The 23,558-nt window shown below is 42.4% G+C and overlaps 1 protein-coding gene across 9 annotated transcripts in view; it reads right to left on the bottom strand.

The window, feature by feature from the left end:
• AKAP13 (A-kinase anchoring protein 13) overlaps positions 1–23,558 on the bottom strand; it is a 325,669-nt gene that overhangs the window by 127,314 nt on the left and 174,797 nt on the right. For all 9 annotated transcript variants that reach the window (XM_046653445.1, XM_046653447.1, XM_046653446.1 and 6 more), the window contains 3 exons: positions 21,882–22,080; positions 15,958–19,075; positions 12,298–12,431 (listed from right to left, as the gene is read on the bottom strand). In XM_046653445.1, the coding sequence (XP_046509401.1) occupies positions 12,298–12,431; positions 15,958–19,075; positions 21,882–22,080 (3,451 nt within the window). The remainder of the gene's footprint in view (positions 1–12,297; positions 12,432–15,957; positions 19,076–21,881; positions 22,081–23,558) is intronic.

Raw genomic sequence — 23,558 nt, 5'->3', positions numbered from 1 at the left:
AGAGGAAGAAGAGTCAGGTAACCTTTTCTTCTTTTCTAAAAATCTCACTTTACATTCCCGCCATCCCCACTCAACGCTGGGGTGATAAATTACAAGAAGTCACAGGGACAACTGCTAGAAGAATTAGACAGCTTGGGTCTTTTCACAGCTGTTGCCATTTCATGCCTCTAGAGCTTGGTCAGTTGCAGATGCCGTAAAGAGACTCAGGTTTAGTTATCCTTCTGCCTCCCCAACCCCCACTGTAAAGCTCTCCCTCATCTTCCCTTTCCTTTCTGCTAACCTCCCTCTTCCTGCTCCAAGCTGCCACTAACTAGCCTTAAAAGGGAAGGAAAGATCAAGGCAACTTTTCCCAACAGACACTTCAGGGCACCTTCAGGTCTGTCCACTAATAAACAGCTAGTATTAGATAACCCACAGGGTGAATCTAAGTTTTAGAAAACAACAAGATGGATTCAGAGATCATATTCCTAAAAGGGCATGCATTACTTTGTTTTTATTTAACCCCTGCTCCTTCCCAGAGAGCCATGCCAAGGAACAGACACACAGCAGAATACGTTCCCCATCAGAAATAAAACAAAGAAAAGAAAACTCGGTTGGCATGATGAGGCTCTGATGAGCTTGTTCCCCGCCCCCACTCTGCTCCAGGGACAGCTAAAAGCACAGCTGCTCCCAGCATGAGACAGAAACCAAAGTGAGTAGGTAGAGATACATTGTAACTAAGACACTAGGCAGCAGCTGTCAATCATCTGTATTCACCACTGCCCAGCATCTCTAAAGAAGCTACAATGGCTTCACAGAAGCCTGGGGGACCACGGGGATGGAGTGGGGTGTGCCAAGCACAAACTCTTTCCCAAAGCCTATAGGACACAATGTTTTGACTTAAAAAGCAAACCTAAGAACGCTATCCACGTTATATTATATGCCAATCTTGAAACAGTATTTCTCCTCACAGCTTGCAGGTATGCCTTTTAATGAGTTCAGCTGCAATAGCAATTGCATTAAAGTTCCATGTCAAGAAAAGCAGGATTTAAATCCTTTTCCTGACTCGAGGAGGAAAGAACAGTCTCAGACAAGGAGAAAAACCACCCGCCGAGTTTGACGTGAAGCAGATACAGCACCAGGTTTCAGCACTAACGAGGGAGGAGGGCCGGAGCTCTAGTTTCCTCCTTTAGATTATCCCATTAGGGAAACCTAATGACTCCTAGGAAGGAACACAGCCTATTGTGTTGTGTTCGCTGGTGATAGGGACAGGAACTGCTCCACGGCAAAACATGACACATGCATCACTTTCTGGAACTGGAATGAAAAGACTGACTCTCTATTTTAAGGCCAGCAAGGTTGTCAACAGAGGAAAATCCCTTGAGTGAAACATTTCAGCAGAATCACTTGATGCCTCGTGGTATAATACCATCAAAAGTGAACAGTAGAAGGCACATTGGTATAAATAGGCCTAAAACAATAGATACTTCCTTCCCTGAGTTCCCAAGACCCAGGTGTCAACTCCTGGTTCATCCCTTTGTCTCTCCCAACAGAGCTTCTTGAGGGATGGGAGATATCTTACTTATTTTACCTGTTATGGCACCCCCAGTTTCTAGTACAATGTTCAGCACACAAAACAGTAGATGTTTGCAAATTAAAGGCTCAATTTAGTTTTGGAAACGCACAACAGTAACTCCTGTAGGAAGGGAATGCAAACTTAACAGCATTATTTCTTGCTGGAATCTTTGCTATAAATGTTTAAAGTAAGGAACTCATGCATGGGTATGTATGTGCTCTCTCCATGCTTCTCCTGCTGACAAGTCAGTCTGTGGCTTCCCACAATCCCTGGCCTCATACGGGTGGAATGAGAGAAAAAACTCCGGCATCTCTTACAACGAATGTCTGTTGCCCACAAAGTGGAGATTACGCACTGCATAGGCTCTGGTGCTTCTTGTCATGCATCCCGCTCCAGACTGGTCCAGGCCCTGATCCAATCTCAAGAGACCTTAGCTGAGGCGGTGGCTCTGGTTCTTCTTTAGCCATCTCTGGCAGGGAGAGGCCCGATGCCAACCCACTCTGTCCCCAGGCCCTCCCTTCCTAAAAAGAGATTGGCTTGTAGATGCTTCTATAGGGAAAATGAATACAAGAGAATTTTTGGCAGCAAAATAGGGAAGAATGGCAAAGAAATAAGTTGATGATGTCAGAAGTAAAAGAGCCCATGAGCACTTTTCCCATAGGTTATTATTTTCACGGAAACAGAAAGATAAAGGGGACTGGGACGGGGATCCTACAACTGTGCTTTTCCCAGGGCTATACCAGGATACATCCTAGTGAAGGACAGGCAAGCACAAGGTCCCTCCCCCTTTCTCGTCATTCGGCTACTGTGGCACTGCCAGAAAACATCACTAAACAAACCTGCATTCCTGAGTCACTCACGCAGGCTTCTTTGGAACCAAAGACCCCCCTGCCTTGGTAGGTAACGCTTTTCATTAAATTACAGGAAAGGTAACACAGAACAAGCACACATAAAAATAAAGACGTCATGCTCTAGAAAGGAGAAGGCAATACAGGGGTGAGACACTTAAATCTATCCAATCGCCCTACACTGTGATCTGCCTGAGGCCCAGCCACAATCTCCAAGAATCTACAGGAGACAGCAATTTACTAGAAGGAAGTGCTGCAGAGCCGCCAGGGCTGCAGAAGCACACAGCTTGTCAACCACAACACAGGATTCAATGTACAGATTTCAACTGTGCCCTTCTCATAATTTCAGTGTATGGGGTGAGGATTTAATTAAATAGAGGAGGGTCACTGATCAGTCAAGGTGGTCCTAGTTAAGGATTTCCACAGCTGAGTAAGCACAGGCCTGGGAATCAAGAGAAACACTGGAGAGGGTTGCAGGGTGCCTCAGCGTACAGTGTGACACTGAGGAGCTGCTTTCAGTGCGACCAGGTGATCTCTAAGGTAGAAGTGGGCAAGAACGGAGAGGCTGGTTCACACAAGGCCCCAGGGTTCAGGCCCCAGGCCTGGCTCTGGCACTAACCAGCGGGGCAGACAATGGCGGGCTCTTTGAGCACTCTGGGCTCAAGTTCCTTCCTTGCAAATTAAGGAGTATAGACTGCATGGCAGACACTACAATTCTCCTTACACAAGATTCTGTAAGGAGAACAATGATTTCTGCAAGATTTTGGATTCCTGCAGTTACAGAATCTGGAATATAAACAGAAAGGACCTTTAAATGGTTCCATTACAAATCTTACAATCCTACGCTGTCTATCTTTGCAAACAAACCAAAAGGGTGGCAAGACACCTCCAACTCAGGTACGTTTTTCTACCGGCCTATTTTTCCTCAAGCAACAGAATTCAGTTTTTCACTCATTATCCCTTTCTCCAATTTTTTTTTTACTGTCCCAGGGAAGGAGTAGAGGAGAGATTTCCCAGATGCTGTGCCACTCGCAAGGTATATAATTTACGTTCAATGCAATAAAAGAAACACCCAGACATATGTATATATCTTGCAGAGAAATGAAAGCTCAGTCGAATTTATACATTCCAATAGATATTTTCCACAGTGTCCACTCTGAGAAGCTATATATTTATTCCAATTATTCCTACTGTAATTAATTCAAACAGTTTCAGAAATCATATTCTGGAACCATCTTCAATAGAAATCCAGAAACCACACATGAAAAATCTGTTTCATGATTACACCTCAGTTTCACCCCAAACTCCAACTCCAGAACGACCAGCTTTTCAAAACTCTCAAATATTTATCGATCCTGATGACTCAGTCAGGACAGAATGCCAACTACAGATAAGGAAGAGCAACAGAACAAATATTTTGGCTTACGGTGACTTCTGAGAGAGGCTTAAAGCCCGGGATGTTCTAAACGTGCTCATAAGAGCATTCACTGTTTGACTTTACGGGAGGTACGTTCCCATCAACTGACCTTCTCCGGAAGATACATATGTGGCACTGGGGTAACACTTAAGACCATGTCACAGCAATCCTTTGGGTCCATAAGCAGTGACAGGGCTTTGGGGTTCTCAGAAGGAAGCAAAATGTCTCTACTACTGCATGAGATGAAAGAGGCAAGGAGGGACAACACGGGTTTATGCTGGCTGAATGGGAATGTTTAAGCGGAAGCACCTCTTCTTAACTCCCATGTGGTTCACAAGGACGGAATGTGTCTATTCTTCATACTTCTCTTGGTGAATGTTACTTTTCTCAGTTTCCTAATGGGTTTTTTTTTAACCGAGATTTTTACCAGATCAGTTCCCTTGCAAATTGGGGTGTTTCTGGCGATTCTTAGGCAATTCTACGATCTTCAAGGGGTCAAGTACATTGCGAAAGCAAAAGAGAACTATGAAGCTGGAAAGCACATCAAAAGCTCCCTGAATCGATCCCTATTCTTTCCAATCAATGAATATTTATACCACATGTGTTACAATGTGGTTTTCACCAAGGCAACTGGGGAAACAGCACGATGTTTCAGACAAGCACTTCCCATCTGTGAACTCCTACAGCACATTAATAGTGCCTTATGGCAGGTCCCACATACTGTATTCCCATACTGTGATTCTATCTTTACGTGTTTAACTAGATTCTAACTACACCAGGGGCAGAAACAATATCTAACTTTTTAAAATTCCCTAGATATCTGATACAATACCTTTAACAGGAAAGGTACCCATTTAATGTTTACTAAATGAATAAATGAATGAAATCAAAGCCACAAGCTATATCACAAAATTGAGCAGCCTAAGAGGCCAAAAATATTTGAAATCAGTACCTCTGAAACCTTTTATGGAGAAAGAAAACAATTCCACATACTATGTGCAACTTTACTCTTACGGTGGCCAACCAGCAAGGCACCAGCAGGCATCTTCTTAAAATACACAGTCAAAACCTAACATGAGAAGTCTAAAGCTGCCCCCATCACATATATCCCCGAGAGGGACCTAGAGCTTTCTTCACAGCTCAGATGACACTTTCCCTGTAGTTTTTCTACAATGGAAGCCTCCTCTTGTAAGAGGCAAAAACAAGCAGCCATAAAGTCATATTTATGTCAGTAAACTGAACACAGAACTTAGGCTCAGAAGCAATAAATTAGTTTTTCTAAGATGGTGGCCCTTCCAAGTCTACTGGTAGAAATAATGGCTACATTACATTCAAGCCTGTGTTCCTGACTCAGAATGCACATATCGCCACTTCTACAAAAGAGAATCAGCTTTTAAAATGAAACCTGGAAAGCCACTTGAGGTAAATGGTGTAAACATCATATACCATTCTTTAGAAACTTCCCTCCCTCGGGGGGTATACGGGAACTCAGTATCTCACTGAAAAATATCTATTCATAAGCAACCCTACGTTTACCCATATTTTAAAACTTATTAGACTATATCTTATTTATTGGTTTAATAATTGTCTCTTCCCACTGGAATATGAGCCTTTGAAGGCAGAGACTGACCTAGCGGAGGTCAAGGAACATTTGTTGAATCAAGTACTGAGTACATCAGTGCACCCTCACAGTTACACATAAAGTGAAACAGTAACCTAAATGAGTACTGCTGTGGCCTGATATAATGGGTAATTTTTTCTGACCATTCTAACCATCATCTATCTAAAATCGTTCATCCAGAGTCTTAAGAGGGGGTCTGATAATTCTGAGTTAGTTTAAAGTGAGATTAGAACTACATCTACTGCTCATAAAATGCCTATTACATGCTACACACTATACCGACTCTAGTTAGTACAAATCATCCTTGAAGCAGGCATCACCCCAAACTTACGGGTGAGGAAACTGAGCCTCTAAACAAAAAGATCAAGTGAAAAAACTGGGATCAAAACCTTGGTGTAGTGGGCTCCCCAGGCTTTCCACTGTGCTTGGCCACCATCCTTGGCTATCAATATAATGAAATAAAAATGAACAGAAGTGAAATGAAGAGCGTAAGAAATGGGTGCAACGAGTGATGAGAATCAGATCTGGTTCTTTTGTCACAACAGGAGGGAAAAAAAGGCACCCCCCCCGACTGCCCCACAAATGCACATATGACCTATGGTTAAGCATTTCTATGAGAGAAAAAAGTGGATTACTAATGTAATTTATTTTAAGATTTCACAGCAAAACACCTTGGAAAATGTTCAAGGAACAACTAATTAGTTAAGAATTTGGCTATTAAACAAAGCGTGATTTAAAGAAGTCCTTCGTGATTGTCCTTTTGGTCCAACACATAAGATACACGCCCCCCAACACATATGAATTTATTCCAATCACTTTAGAATCATACACTGGCCAAAAATTAAGAGCTGGAAGGAACTTTAGAGATTACCTAACCATTATACAAAAGAGAAAATAGAGACCAGAGAAATTAAATAACTTGTTCAAGGTCACTTAAAAATCTATAGCTAGATCATTAAATTATACCTTACATATAATATCTATAGATATTTTTACATTAAGGTTATAGGTTTTCTACTTGTGGCTTTACGATCTTGGGTTCTTCAAGGCACTTGTTTTTTGCAACTATCTACTCTAGAACAATATTTGCAGAATTTCCTGGAAACTCTCCATTTCAGAGGAGACACAGACAAAGAGTTATCTTTAAAAAATTTTGTATGAAAAAACAGAGGAGTAAATTTCCCTGTGGTTGAAGCTAGCTCTAGCTTTAAACTCAAAAGGGATAATGGCAGCGGGGTGGGCTGGCTCTGTTAAGAAGACTTATTGGCGACTCAGAAAGAGGCCAATTTACCTTTTCCTAGATGACACATACACCGCAAAACTACATATGTAAATATGACAGCAGAGACATTTTAAAAAACACCTTCTTTAAAATCAAAAACTATGAAATGAGAGGGTAGGACATGCAAGCCACTTTGAACATCAGTGAGATGGCTTGTCAAGTTAGTTACCAAACGGCCTGCGAGCTGCCGTATTTTCCTATGGCAGCTGAGTCTGAAGGTGGGGGGAACAGCGACACCGAAGGAAAGCTTTGCACCAGACTCCTGGACTAGGGATGGAAATGCAAGCTCGCCCCCTTGAGACAAGAAAAGAAAAGATAATATTCCATCAAAAATAATGAAAGTACAGAGAGACTTCAAGGAGGAGATATTAACCAGAAATAGTCTGACACTGCCTTACCACAACCTTGAAGAAACAAATATTAATGTTGTTGTAAAAATAATTAAGAATAAAAATTCAGTTAAGTTGATGTTTGGCTATGTAGTTATAAAAAAGGGGAGCATGGTTCTGACTTAAAATGCTTTCTTGATTGGGGAGAGTGTGTTCAATGGAAAGTAGACTTTCCCAGTAATCTAATACTCAACACATGGGATTTTACAGTTGTACTTGAACATATTTGTTCTTGAGTGTTTGGCTGCTAGGAACCATGGGCATCCCGACAAGATATACTGGCTTGCTGAATTAACTGTTCCATATGGCTAAAAAGCTTATGTGATGAGCGTTTGGAAAAGCAATTATTACAGAGATACTTCAAAGAACAGATAGCCCAGGGAGGCAAGCTCCTTCTTAACAAACCTGACCACATATTGAAGAGAAAAGACTCCTTAAGACCTGGAGAATGCTGGTTTGCAGCACTGGGGCAGGGAGGCAAGTGTCATAATTCTTTCCTGACCCCACAGAGCATATCCTCAAGGTGAATGGTCCCAGAAGGCTTTCTCTTGTGAACTTAAGTATTCAATCTCATCTCTATACCTAGTCATATCATTCTGCAGGAAATAAAAGGCAGGTCTGGAAAATCTTAGTAATTTCTGCACCAAAAGCAAACTCTCTGGACAAACACTATCATGGTGGTATTTAGCTGCAGCTAAACAGATTATAGTAAGAACTTGAGATTTATTTTAAAGTGAAACAGCTTAGATCCTAAAATGGCCAAAGGAATTTCTCCAACCAGCACTGAAAGCACGGGCGTATAATGCAGTGGTTTTAGAATCTTGTTGTGGGTAAGCATCATTCAGGAGTGCCAGTCTACAATGGAAAAACCCATCCAAGTGAACTGGATTCCCCAGAAGTGTACCCTCAGAATGGCTATTCTGAGAACCATAGTAAGTGAGGTTCTAGTCTAGCTTACAGAATTAACTATGCGAAATGAGGCAAGTCACTTAACCATGCTGAAACCATTTCTTCTCCTATAAGGCAACAGTGTTGTGTTGGACTTCAGATGATCTTTGAGGTTCACTGAAATTCTCAAGGTCTCAGAGGTAAAAACAAGCTCCATGTCTCCCCCCTTCAATTCACATCTGATGCTCTTCCTGAAGCCTTTATACTAACGCTCAACAAGCAGAGCCCGAGCCTTGATGGTTTTAGGAACCACCACATGCCACTGGGTACTCAAATGAGTAAAATGAGTATGAGAATCTGAAGTCATGAAACTAATTAACGATATATAATGCTAAGCTGTAGCTACTGCGTGCCAGGCTCTGTTCTCAGTGCCTGACAGATATAACTCATTGAGGGGAAAAAAAGAAGACGACAAAAGGTAATCTGAGAACCCTGAAACCAGTAGTCTGTATGAGGGGCTAACACTGGAAATGAAACTAACGCATATTAAAGCTTTGCCAATACTTAACAAACTGCAACCACAAAATGCTGATAAAACGACTAATGCGAATAGGCCATAGTATTTGTGAGTAAATGAGTTGGCCTCCTAAATTGTGAAAAGATTTCAACCCAGTGAAGAAATATCTGTTAGGACCGGCTATCGTCTGTGGAAAAACCAGCAGCATTTAACACATACATGTGTTTTTTATGAGAATATAAGCAAGTATTAATCTTGATATTGCCTAATTCCTTTATGAATCATGATTTTAAGTGTTATTAACCCTCGCGTAAGGGCTTATTTACAGCACAATGTGTCAAGCAGGTTAAGGAATGAAAAATTACTCCTCAATTTGTATGACAGGTATCATACTACTGGACTAAAGAAAATAGGAACCCAACTGTACCTTTTTTCTTTAAATACTTGGTAGTGCCACGCCTGCCTGAAGTCCCCACGCGTTGACAATTATCTATGTTTAGAGAAGGTTACAAAACAGGAAGACTCCTATAAATTTAAAATGGATTCTTTATTTACATTTATTAGAAAATTACCATAAATGCACCCATTCTAGGGTTTCACGTCAGTAGCACAGCATAAAAGATACAAATTCTGCTTTACGTTTGGAGAGGATGATTCAGTAGAACAATGATTCAATGAAGCAGTGACTGGCCTATTCCCAAGGCCAACACGGAGACTGAGCATGCGTCAGAGAGACTGGATTAAATAATGTTCAACAAAAGCCACTCCACCCTCGACCACAATCACAAGCTCAAGTAACCCTTTTCAGACTGCAAACACAGATTCCAGAAGGTTGAGGCTGGAAGAGGAATAGAGATAAGGAAGCTGAACTCTGGAGAAGCCAAGTCAAAAAGCCGGTTTGGAGAGTCACGGAACTGGAACTCTGCCTCCCAGCCTGCAGCTTACTAACTACAGCTTTCACCACAAAACAAACAGAACAATCTGGAAAAGAAGTCGACTTGCTTTCTCTTTCTTTTCATCCACTGGTGCACAAGTGCTCTCTAGGCCAGGCGCCCACAAACTACTGACAGTGGCCCATCGCCTCTTTTTGTACAGCCCGTGAAAAAAAATCTAAGAGTACATTTAAGGACTGAAAACAAACTATTCAAAAAGGAGTATTTCATCACAAATGAACATTCTCTGAAATGCAAACCTCCTTAGTGACTATAAATAAAGTTTTATCGGAACACAGTCACACTCTTGTTTACATACAGCCTATGGCTTTCACACTACAACAGCGAAGTCGACTCGTCATAACAGAGACTGGATGGCCCACAAAGCCTAAAATATTTACAATCTGCCCTTTACAAAAAAAGTCCGCAGACTTCTCTCCTGACCCAGTGAAAACCTATACAATGAATGTACAGCATATGAAGAGTCAAACGGGAAGAAAAAAGAAAATGGGACACGGGAAAAATTAAAGTGTGTGCCCAAGCTTTATCCTTTCAATTCACAGCAAAAAGGGCAAGTGTGGCAGAGTGTCAGGGAAGGAGGGAAGTGGTCAGACTTTACATGACACATTACAACAATGCTATGCACACAAACCTCGCCACTAGTTAGACCTCACAATCTTCAAGAACCAAAAATCCCATTAACATATGCTTTCTCCAAATGCACAAAGTGGGGGCAGACACAAAGCATAAGGCATAGCTATCTCCCAGCAACAGACAAATAACATGGTTCTAACCTACTGATACTCCTTAGAATATACCCACCAGTCACAGAGCCAGCCCGGGGTAAGAGTCACAAAGGAATGTGCCCTGTTGTGTAAGTCCTAGGTCAGAAATCAAACTCCAGGCTCTCATTCTTGCAGAGTCTGACCTTGAACTAGTCATGTGACTCTCCAAGGGTCTAATTCTTTTATCTGTAAAATGAGGCCTCTTGACCAACTAGAAGAATATTATCTCTCTCAACTCCTAAAACTAGAGGAAAAATGAGAACAGGAAAGAGATGAGGAGAGGAGGAAATTCTTTTTTTAATAATATTTTGTCTTCTTCTTTATGACAGACAAGATACAGTGAGGGTTGAGAGATCCTTCATTGGAAGGCAAAGGTTCTGTGGCCACGCACAAGGCTGTACTCCATGACACAAATGGCTCCAATGTCAGATGGAGGACGAAGAAACAGAGGTATTTGAATTCAAGGATGTGAGTTTGTTCCTTCCCTTTTTTAGGGGCTTCTAGAAACAAAGACACATGTACCCATGCAGGGTGTGTTCTCTTTTCTTTCCCCAGAGGCAAAAGCAACATCAGTCTGAATAATGCTTGCTAAGAAGTAGCCACCCAGGCATTAGTCATGAATATTATCTGTAATAAGGGGCGGGTTAGAACACTCAGCACCTCCTTGCCACTGGACTCCAATAAAATGAAGCTGGTTTATCACCGTTCATACACTGGGAACAGTTTCGGAGGGTACAGTTCTGTTTACCTTCTGGGGTAACTTTAAGAAAAAATACCACTTAGTCCTCTGAAGAGCAAAAACAGTGCCCTGTCAAGTCTAGGCGAGGAAGACTGATTTTTCTGAGAGGCAATATGATTTAGTCCACTAACTTGATTTTCAGCTTCCAAAAGGTTTTTTTTTAAACCAGCATGGAATCTAAAGCTTAGAGCACTGTTTCTCTCAACAAGTTTAAGTTCCCTTGTTTTAAAAGTTAACAGCTTTAAACAAGAAGAAAAATAATCTCAAGATGCTGAAGAAAAATATTTTTAAAAGTTACTGAATATTAAATACAGAATTATCATATGACCCAGCAAATCCACTACTAGGCATATGAAAACATATGTCTACACAAACTCGTACACAAATGTTCACAGCAGTATTATTCACAACAGCCAAAAAGTGGAAACAATCCAAATGTGCAACAAAATGTATTCCATCCACACAATGGAATATTACTTGGCAATAAAAAGAAATGAAGTACTGATCAATGTGACACCACGGATGAACCTTGAAAGAGTATGCTAAGTGAAAGAAACCAGTCAGAAAAGACCACATATTGCACAATTCCATTTATATGAAGTTTCAGAATGGGCAATCCATAGAGACAGGCACATTAGTGACTACCAAGAGCTGGGTGAGGTATGGGGCACAGAGAGAAAGACTGCTAACGAGTATGGGGTGACGGTAATGTTCTAAAATTAGACAGTGGTGACGACTGCAGAACTCTGTAAATAAATTAAAAACTACTAAACTGTGCACTTTACGTGAATGGATTTTATAGTATGTGAACTTTATCTCAATAAAGCTGTTATAAAAAGCCAACTGAACCTTTTTTTCATCACTAAAAATGACAACATATTTTAGACAGTGCTAAGTTATAAATTAAAATCTCATTTTTGCTATCAGTTATATATATATACATATACATATAAAATATATATATAAAGAAAGAAGAGTCAGATTAAAAAGGGTCAATAGATGCCCTTTAATGGTAATTTTCATTTTGTGACACGTTAAACTTGACGACAAACTGAAAAGTCTTGTGCTCATAGGGAAATCTTTTTCATTACCATCTCCGAGAGATCCCTGCAGGAAGGCCCATTCCAAAAGCCTGCTATGTGGTGCACAGCATTTATGAAAGCTCAATTGCAACAACACGTTCACATTTGTACATAATGGAACAAGAGAGAAGGGGAAAAACACTTTTGTGAAAAAAATCCAAACAAAAAAACAAAACCATTAGCCAGACACAGCAGACCAGGCGACACACATTTTGTGCTTGCAGAGACTGGATGCCACTTACCGCCTGGGTCTTCGGGCCTTGTTTCATCTTGGGCGCCGCAGTGATGTTTCCTGTGGCTACCTCTTCAGAAACTGAACTCTCCCTGGTATTACTCAGAAAATCCACTTCATCTTCAGCTTTCGTGTCTGGCATTTCTGAAGAGAACAGGCAGGTTACAAGGTGCATTTGAAAAATCGATTCCTGCGCCTCAGTATTTACACAACAAGCTCCAGGTTTCAAGTGTTTTGTTTTGATTTGTGTTAAATGGAAAAATACTCTTGCTGTCAGGAGCTGGTGTCATTTCCGACCCTGTGCTGAGCTATTCCTTTATCACATGGCTGTATGGTTTTCCCTCACCTTCGTTTGGGTTTGTAGCTAAGGCAAGATCCGATTCAGTATCTATTGTACTTCCATTTCCCCTACCAACTCTTCATGACAAATCTATGAGTGTGGTGCTGACTTGCTTATGGAAAAGTAAATTCACAAGCTTTAAGGGAACAGACTAAGAGCTGAAGCTACACAGTCCATCTTGACCATCATCAAAGAGGCAAGAGCTGTCCGTATGTGTTCAGGACAAAAAGGTAAAGTAAAGGCTTGGGAAGAGTCTGACTTTCCTTAAAAACAAACTATACACTCTCATCTACACAGCACTGCAACTGATAAGACTGAACTATTCTAGAAGTTATTCTTTAAGTTTTTACACGTTTTCTTTAGAATTATGCTCAACAGACCAAACAGTAGTGGTTTTCGTTACCTGACCACCATATGGTCAAGCGAATACAGGAAGAAAGGAAGTGATGAAATGATATCTGAGGTAAATTTAGGCTTTGACACTTCTTCAAAAGAAAGTGATGAGTGAAGAGTAAAATTCACCTTGATAATCCAAACACAAATGGAACTGTCATCTCAATTTCACGTGGAAAACTTTCTGAGGTTGTTATTAATCTGGTCACTCCACTACTCTGGCAGAGAAGAATGTCCCTAAACCAAATGGCAGGGAGGTTTCCTATCACCAAAAACTAAATTACATTAACATTTTATTCTAATAGTACATTGTGGCATGCACAGAGGGCGACTTCAGATTTACGAAAGTTACATTCCTATAAATGAACATTTATAAATCTTCTTTCTTTGCCCTTATTTATAATTTAATAATCTTACCAGCAACTTAAAGATGGGCAGACAAGTTTCCTTGCCCAAAACTAAAGTCTGTCCTATATTTCATAAAATGTGATTAAAGTTAAAAAAAAGATCTAACTAAGCAATCCTCTTAGAAATATTCCTTGATCAAAACATTTCTGAGTCGGAATAACTCCTTTGGTTGTTGATGATTTTTATTGTATTTATTTGGGAGTCTGATTTTTGGCATAACCTTTCTATTCTACATCCATCAACCAAAAACATGTATCTTGGCCAGGAGCAACCAGTCCCAAGGGTAAAGAGTGATTGCTGAGGCCTGAGGGGTGCTGGCGACCTCCACAGGACTAGTCTAGCTCAGGCATGTACAACTGACCCCCAAGCCCTGTGATCAACACTCTTGGTGGGTGAATGGCAACATCCCCTCTTTCTAAAGGGAAGTTCTGTGCTCTCCCCATCTCAGCTTCCATTTGGCTCTTTATGCAGCAGTGTACAAAAACAGAAGCCAATGCCATGTGGCTCCGTCCAAGTCAGCAGTTAAGCTGACATCTCTTCACTCATAAAACAGTATGGTTAAATTCAAGAGCGGAATGTAAACTTCCTAGAAAATACCCTTTGGCTCTGAGCTCACACTCAGGTGCTTTTTCTCTAGGGCAGTTTGGCCAGGGACTTTCCCCAATCCTAGTTATTTTCCGAAGAAAGCACCGATTTCTCCATCACTGGCTACTTCTCTCTGCAGTCTGAGACCATGGGCAGCGAGCACATATGACTTCCTCTTGGTAGCAGAACAAGTAACTCACCCACACATATGGACCAACCCCAAACCTAGAGATACTGTTGGAATGCCATACAAATTGTTTTCCATCCTAAAACCTTAGAATCTTAACAATCATTTCTTAGCACCTTGACTATGTTTGCATACTACTAAAAATCAAAAAGCCCTTTTCTCATAGGGTACTATAGACAAACCTCACATAGTTTGCATCTGCTTGGGTTAAATTCTGACTAGTGAGCCAGAAAGAGAAATAATTCCAGCCCCTCTGGCCAAAGACGCAGCACCCAAATGAAAAGAACATAGCCAGGCGTCAGCTTACAGCCACTCCCATTCTTCTGAAATGTCAACCTGCCAGGGCCCCCAAAATAGACTTGTTGTTGTGCCTTCCTTTAAAAATTACAGACCATCTCATCTAAATTCTGAGACAGCAGTCAACGCACTTCTATCACTAACAAGCCAAAGCATTAATAAAACTAAAAACCTGAAGTCACCAAAAATATTACCTCAGGTTTTTTAAATCCCTTAACTGGAAGAAAAAAATATATATAAATGGCTAAAAACCCTTTATCAGGGAAAATGACCACTTTGTATAAATTGCTCTTTTTCCTGAGCAACTTCTTTTTCTGTTCCATTTGTTCATGTCTCGACACATTCCACCCCCGCACTCTTAACACATACTACATTTAAAAGGATTTTCAAAAATTAGAAAGAATAGCAAAAACAAACAAACAATAAAAACCAAGCAGGCACCTTCTTACCTACAAAGCCTGGGCGCGAGCATGGAGATAGGTCCTCTGTCTATACCCGGTAACAGGTGGTAGTCTTAGAGTGTGAATCAAACTGACCTTTAAAGACTTCAAAAGTCAATACTGAGTCCGACTCCAGTTTCAGCTTCAGCCTCAACCCCCCCAAAAGTTTTATTCAGATAGCTTCTTTCCACTGAGCAATAGTGGTTTCTCTTTGCTCTCTCTGGACATGGTTACCCACAGATGGAACAGGCTGCTGTGTGAGCAATCTGCTCAGTGCAGCTGCTTCACTGAGATAAGCAGACACAACGTCTGCCCTGTGACAGCAGCTCAGCAGACTGGGCTCGGGCGGAAATCCTGCATCCTATCCCCTGCGCTGTGCCCAGTTGTCAATTCCCAGACTGCTGCCCAAAAGCAACAGGCAATGGAACAGCAGGCCTGCTCCTCAGGCCGGAAAAGGAGGGAGCTCCCTTCCTCTCAGCCCTCACCGATGACCTAATGCCACCATTTGGGATGTCGGGCCATTGGCTTAGAACGATACTTAAACAGCTGTTTGTGAAATCGCTCTGACTCTAAATTTGCTCAGAACATAGACTGGAACGATAGGGAAAGAAAGGAGTTTCAGGCTTGTAAATAAAACACTTTTTCAGCACTGTCTTTTATGGTTCTAGAGAAAAGGACTAAGCCATGTGAATAAAAACATCTGATAAATTCCTTCATCGTTTCAGAGCACGTGTGATCTCGGCATTGTTTTCCAGGTGAGGAAAGTTGCAAGGGCTCCAGGGGGGCAGACAGCATTTACAGGCTTAAGCAATCGAGCTAGGAGTCTACAATACAGGAAGCAAAATCTGTCCAACCAGAGATGACGCGCCTCTCCTGATGGGGTGACTAGTCACTTGGAAACCTACACAATGAACGCAAGACCTCTAAACAGCCGAGACACCTATATTTTACCAGCCATCACAGAGATTCTGAAGGGCATTTGTTTCCAGAACTGTTCACTTTATATCCTGCTTTGCTTACCTGTTGCCGGCTTAGGTCCTCGGACAGGCAGAATCATCTCCTCTGGCTCCTCCCTTCCAGCAAAACATCCTGCACGGTTCCCAGGGGCTTCTCCAAGAATACTGCCCATTTGTGGGGTCTCCCCAGGCAGGAGAGCGCTCACTTTCCCTGGAGAAGCACTCTCCAGCTGTTCAGTCTCTGGGCCCGTCTCTGAAGGACTGGACAGTGACATGTGACTTATTTCCCCCTCTGTGACCAGTGCTCCTGAGGCCCTGACTTGTTCTATGACGGCATCCACTATGCGACTCGCGGCCTCCTCGATCGAGTTTGCTCTCTGAGGCAGGTGCGTAGCTTCGGCAGCGACAGTGCAAGGGAGAGGGGAAGCACCCCTTTCCTGGCTGGGGGCCTTGTCATCACTGCTGGAGAGCCCTGTCTCTTTGGGGAGCTCTTTGGCAATAGGCTGCAGCAGCACATGACGCGCCTCACCGTCCATTCGTGCCTCCTTGGAGTCGCCCACGCCACAGCTGCTGTCTGCTCCCTCCTGCTTCCCTTTCTCCCAACCAAGAGGTACCATCTCTGGGGTGGCAGCGCCAGGCAGGTCAGTCACACCTTTGTCTGATACAGCTCCTGGCAAACCCAGGATCATATTCTTCTCTTGGCTCAACGAGACTTTTGGAATCGGGATGTCTTGGGTGTTGTGTGACACATCCTTTCTTCTGGCCCCAGGGGTATCTTGTGGAGCGTTAACCACTGCAACATCCAGTGCCACATTTCCACTCACCTCACAAGCAGTGTTTTTTCCTTGGGATTGAGTGTTTTTCACTCCAACAGATCGATTGCAATTAAGAGCCTGAGAGCCATCTGGCAACAGACCTGGCAACAGAGGTGAGCTGCTCTGCTCTGCACCCAAGGCTTCCTGGTTTGTGTCAGCCAGACTTGCTCCTGGTGGCACCAGGCTCTGTGCAGCCCCACCCTCAGTCAGCAGTGAGACTGGTGGGGCCACTTCCTTGTTATGTTTAGCTTCTGCATGAAGACAGGCCGAGGGTGTGCCCAGTGAATTACCCTGCTGAAGGGCTCTGTCCTCAGCACACACAGCTGAGCTGGGTTCTCCACGGGATCCTGGTGCCTCCTGTCCAGGAGGAGGGGTTCTGTGCTCTTCTTGCAATGTATCTGAAGAAAGAGCGTCTTCCTTAATGGAGGAACAAGCCACTGCTTTATCCTTGTCACCTTGTCCCTGAGCTGCAGAGCCTTCTAGAACCACCAGACTTTTTCCTTCTTCAGTCAAAATGGAATCAGAGGCTGAAGTGGCCTTACTCACGTGTAGCAGGGAAGAGTCTGTGCCCTCCTCGATATTCAGAACTTCAGGGGCCGCTGAGAGGCAGGGACCCTCGTGCTCCCCACCAAGTCCTATGGGACTGGTATTCCCCATGGTGGGCTGAAGATCTGGAGCAGTGCAGGATGGGGACAGGCCTGCCGCACTGTCTTCTAGCGACTGCTTATCGGGATCATTCGAATCTCCGTCTGAGCCATCTCTACCATCTGTAGCCGTATGTAGTTCAGGGGTTGCTGTTCCCTTTTCTTTCTGGGAGGGGCCAAGAGAAAGTGCGTCATCTTTGGTTACTGATTCACTGCCTGGACTGCCTGCCAGAGAGAAAGTCCTGTCTGATGTCACAGCCTGGTCTGGCACCAGTTCTTTCTCAGCTTTGGGGACAACTGCATGTGGATGCAGAGCCACCTCAAGCATATTTGTTAAAGATGTTTCTAGTTTCAGATCTTTTCCTTGGTCTTCTTTATCCCAAACTTCGAGAGGACAAAAATCCACAGGTTTCTGGGTGTCTCTCACAGGGTCAGGGGTGGCTGTGTTAGCCTGTGGACCTTCAGAGCAGATGGCAGGGGGCAGATGTGTGTTGGGCAGCCCCGTGGTGGTGCTTTCAGGCTGGGTAACTACACCATCACCACGTTTTGCAGCCAAGACACCAGTAGAAGTCACTGTGTCCTGTGGACATGAAGAGGCAACACAAAGTTTATCATCTCCAGTTGTAGCACAGATGGGTGATTGGCTGTTTTGGCTTTGAACATGAGATGAATGAGTTTCTGATTTCTGGTTTGGCATAACATCCTTCTGTGGCCTGCAAACTGTTAAATGAGAGGGTGATACTGCTTCACACAGGCTTGCTAAGGGAGTGTCGGGTTGGAACCCATCGGAAATCTTGTCTTTTGCAGCAGCTGGAATTACTGGCAAGTTCTGACCTACTGGATCATCAGCACTCTCTTCACAACTTCTTGAAGCTTCAGTTTCTGCAGTTTTTTCAGTGGAGGTTTCTCCGTTACTAAATGCAAAGAGAGACTCAGCTGGTTTGTTTCCATCCAGGGAACCAGTGGCAGAGACACAGTTTGCAACACTGGCTTTATCCACAGGCTTGCTCGTGACTCTTACATCAGAGGCTCCAGCTGTGCTGATAGGAGAGTTCTCCAGTCCTTCCTTTGTACTTTCCCCTCCTTCAAGCACATTCTTCTGGACGGTCGCATCTGGGTTCATGAGACCACGTTCCCTTTCCCCTGCAGTCTCTGGGACACTGGCATCTGCTGTGGAACTGACTGCTGGTTCCCCTGCAGAGAAACACTGGGCCGTGCCTGGGTGCACCACGTCTCCCTGTAACACTCTGTCTCCACTGCTCGGAGACTCCTGGGCTGCGGCCACTGCAGATTTTGTTCCAGTTTCTTCATTTCTGATTCCACAGGATGGGAGGCCTTCTGTGCCCTTTCCTCCACACTCGGGCATGCTCTGAAGGCAGCTGTCAGGATCAGACACAGTCCCAGAGTCCACAGCAGGTGTTGGCTCCGCCTCGTCCCCTCTTCTCTGCACGCCTTTATTTTCCTTCCTACAGGAACAGTCTGTATTTTCTTCCTCAACCACACGTGACAAATCACAGGAACTTTCAACCTGCCCAACAGTGCTCGCCTGGCAGCATGAAGAGCTCTCAGTATCTTCAGGAGAAGACAGCCGCTGGTTGTCCGTGGGCTCTGATGCACAGGGAAGAAATTGGCCATCCGTATCTTGGGCACTGGGCAGACTTGACGGATCCTGTGTTGTCACCATTAAGGGCACAAGATTGTCCATCTGCTTGAGGTTTGTTTTCTAGGAGAAAATGAAAGGTATTTTTAAAAAATTGTCCATGGGAAAAGATGCCACTGACACCTACAAGCAAAAATCCTGCTGGAGAGAACTCACTGCCTTTCCAGCCCTACTTAGGTCACATGATGGCTGATCTAAATAAATACAAATAAAGTTTTTCTTGTTCCTGATATCACTTTCCTCTCTCATAGCTGCATATCCACTGAAATGATAAAAAATGGTCAAGAATATAAATGACAACTATTTTCTAGTATTATGAACTTATTTTACAATATAGATTAAAACTGAGCCTCAAAAACCTTATTTTTTTTTTTTTTTTTTTTAAAAGATTTTATTTTTTCCTTTTTCTCCCCAAAGCCCCCCGGTACATAGTTGTGTATTCTTCGTTGTGGGTTCCTCTAGTTGTGGCATATGGGACGCTGCCTCAGCGTGGTCTGACGAGCAGTGCCATGTCCGCGCCCAGGATTCGAACCGACGAAACACTGGGCCGCCTGCAGCGGAGCGCGCGAACTTAACCACTCGGCCACGGGGCCAGCCCCTCAAAGACCTTATTTTTAAAAAAGCACAGTGACTATCTTCAAATGAGCAGCTGAGAAAGACTTTTTTTTAATAGGGTCTCTAGAGGGGCAGAGGCTGCTTCCATCCCGCTGTATATATACAAGTGGAAACAAATCCTACCCAGTGTGGTAAACTCTCTTCAACCACGATGATGCGCAGGCAGCTGCTCCTGTGCCCTAATTGTTACTAAGGAATTACACAATGTTCTTTAATGCCCCAAATACACTCCATTCAGTCTAGCTTATGGGTTATGGGTTCAATTTGAGTTACGGGTTCATAATTTCAAGAATAATGGTATGGTAGATAGCCTTTCACCTTTTGATAAAAGCAATCCCTCTGTTGTCTAATACTGAACATTAAATAAAACATATCAAATTAATAATACCTAATTCTTGATTATTCTCAGATGGTACTGTGGCTTGAGGATTTTATAAGTCATCTCAAAAATAGTTTTTTGCAACTTTAAAGTATCTTTTAAAGCATAAATAGATATAACCAACCACAAAGGAATGGTTAAAATAATCATGGTTGATCAACCTGATGGAAAATTCTATGCTGTTTCATAGATGTTAACTACGAAGCCGATAGCGAAATCAGAAAATATAGATATTTATAATACGTTGAAAAAAATAAAACCTGTAGTTAATCTAAGTTTATAATTACACATAAATTACATGTAGACAAGGATTAGGAAAAATGGAAAAAAATACAGCTGATCTTTAGGGTGGGTTTGCCTATCAAAATTTCAGAAATTCTTAACGATAATATATTTGTTTGACACATAAAAACAATTTTTAAAGCATCCGGTTTGCTCTTCACTCACTGTCTGATCTACTGCAATAAGCTCACGTATCTCTTGTCCACGGCCCTCGCGTTCATTTACTTAACTCAGTAACACGCTGTGCACTTAGACTACCCCATCATCACACTATTCCTGTCTACTTGCTGGGACTATTGTCAAATTTACACATGTAAGTGCAAAATGTGTTATGCTCACTAAAAGTCCTTCTAATAAGAGAATACAAGAAAAACGGATTTTCGCTAAAAGCTTCTGTGCTATGTTCCTGAGAGTATTCAAAATTAGCTTGCTTCCGTTTCTGCTCAGAGTGCAACAGTCTCCTAAAAACTACGAAAGCAGGTCATTAAATTTAATAAGGAGTGAACATTATAGAACAGAAATTTGAAGAAACAAGTGATGTTGCCTGAACAATCATAGGAGGTCCTAATACACGCATCCTCTCAGTTTTAATTTCTCTCGGTTTCCTGTCAACTATTCACATACCTTGCAGGCAGCTCTGGCACCTGCAAACTGCTATTCCAACTGGACTATCATTCACCTAGTAAGAAGAGCTCCAAGGAAAATCTGACTTCCTGGCAGTCCATTCAGAGGGAAAGAAAATGATACCTGTTCTGGAACAAACGTGATTCAGAAAGGCAGAGGCAGGCGCATCACACAACTCTACTACAAAGTATCTTGGCCTGCTGGACTCAAAAAGAACGCCTGCTCCCAAAGCCTCCGGCACTGAGCTGACCCTAAATGACCTTAAATGAAATTATTGTCAAGCTTTTTCCAAATCAAATCAGCTCTGAAATAAACTGAGTGGAAAAATAATCTAAACTTAGCCTTTCAGATGTTATGGCCAAGAGAGATGTACCCATATGACGTTTATATTATCCATAATAAATGCTACCAGGGAGTCTGTAATGTTTTTATGTCTGGCAACAACTTTATCTTGAAGGCTTGAGTGGATTATAAAATCTTTATTTTTTCAGTGATCTTTTTACCATACAACTATCAATTTAAATATAGTAACACTATCATCACTCACTGAAATAGTTGTGAAAAGGCTTTCTTTCTGGGTAACTTTGGTTCTTGTTCTTTAGCAACAATCTCAGAAACTGTTTTGTTCGTTTAGTGTTTTATAAAATTAAACCAGCAAATTTATAAAGTTAAACAAATTTCCCTTTATGCCAGGAAAATTTAGTTCTAGTTGTTGCATATTTCTGTATCTGCAATGCGTACGTATAATCTTTCATTATTGCAAAAACGACAACTTCTCAGTCTTCGACTGCTGCAACCCCAATGCTAGCTCTGTATCTGAAAGCAGTAACATCTAACACTGCTAAAACTGCTTTACAAGTTTCACAACCTTTGAGGGAAGCATTTTTATGTTCTACTTAAAGCAAGGTTTACTGAAGGAGGGGGTGGGTGAGGGCACAAAAGCCTGAAAATGAAAATTGTCTTCCTTACCATTAGCTGCTGTTGGATGTTCATAAGTTTAAAAATATGTCCAGTGCAACTGTCCGCAGGAACTGGGGGCTCATGATGTGATTCGGACTCAGAGGTCAAGGTATAGATGTCCAGCTCTCGGTGATGCCTCACAGAGCAGTCTCCGTAAGGTATTTCATAGGATAAGCTACTCCAGGAGTCTGGTTCTCCAGCATTCTCCCTGTAAGCAAGCAATCTCTGGTTAACATACATATGTTCTGCTTCCCAGGCACAAACGTAATCCTCTAAGTCTTACGCAAAATTTCTAACCTGATTGCTCTCTGAGACTCTGCAGCAGAAATTTGGTTTGTACAGTTCCCCAAGGATTCAGGAATGTATCTGTTCCGTTCTCCTCACGAGAGGACACAAATGGGTTAAATGAGAACTGCAAGATTCCTCCCAAAGGATGTTCTTTTGATCAAGATAAAGAGAAGTCTGGGATCTTAAAATAGCTAACATTATATGCTAACAACCAAATAATGAGCAATCGTTTTAGCCGGTTTTCAATAGAAACAAGGCTTATTAAGCGTTTCTCTTAAAATAGGTTACATCACATTCTAATTGCAGCCCATCATATTGGGAAGGGAAGAACCAATCACTCCAACCCATGCAAGGGCACCCCAACTTCTGGGAACAACAGGTGGGAGAAGCACCCTCAAAATTCTTGAAGTCAACTACACAGAGAAAAACTCCCAGAATGCTATATCATACCATACGTGTCAATATAATTACCAAATTCTATTTTAAAGGAAGTACTTGGTTCCCAGAACTCCAAGTGAAATTTTTTTTAATTTAAAAAACCAACAACTCTGCTCAGCTCTATCATTATACTCATACATCGTATGCAAATCAAGCCGACAAAGGCAGCTATGTAGAGGAGCATTTCTGAGACAGGCCTCCAAAGGTGGGCTCTCTCTGTGGGGTTCTCGCTACTGAACCAGGAGGTTGGTAAAGCATCCCAGAGATTCCGGAAGGAGGAGGAGGGTTATGCGTGAGATCATCATCATGGAAATGGAAGAAACTAAAGAATTAAGAAATAAGAGGCATGCCATCCACTGATAAACATGAGAGGGAAAGGTGACTTCAACTTTTCTCTCCAGAGTTTTGTCTAGTAAATCATGTCTGTCTGTCATTAACAATTCACCTGAGAGTAACTGCAGTTTGAAAACTAAAAGCACGCTACAGTGGAAAACCTACAGCAGAGTGGAGAATAATGCACTGGCTGAGGGTTAACAATCAAGGCTGCTCCAAAAAACAACTACTGTAATTTCCATACTCAAGAGGAGCTCCCCAAGAGTTGCTTAAAATGAGCTTAGCACATGCTATGCTAAATGTTTTACTTACCAAGCTGCTCTACTCTTGAGTACAGTGACCTCAAATAGAAAAGGACCTGTAAGATAGTCACTGAAAAGATGAACCGAATGACTCAGCTATCCCAAATGAGGGGGAAGCAATTTCTCTGTAAATTCAGTTTTGAAACATGGGTTGACATTGTCACTAACTCTGCTTAATTAATTCTCTGACAGACATTACTGGCACATCTGCTTACTCAGATTACCACATACCTCATACTCCATAAAAAAAAGGCCTTCGAAAACAGAACCTGATTTATATGCCAACAGTCAGTATGAACAGAATATAACAAGCTAAGAGGGGACT

The sequence above is a fragment of the Equus quagga genome, chromosome 2, assembly GCF_021613505.1.
Source record: "Equus quagga isolate Etosha38 chromosome 2, UCLA_HA_Equagga_1.0, whole genome shotgun sequence".
In the NCBI taxonomy this organism is placed as follows: Eukaryota; Metazoa; Chordata; class Mammalia; order Perissodactyla; family Equidae; genus Equus; species Equus quagga.
The sequence above is the reverse complement of the archived record's forward strand: the minus strand, read 5'-3'. Positions and strand labels throughout refer to the sequence as shown.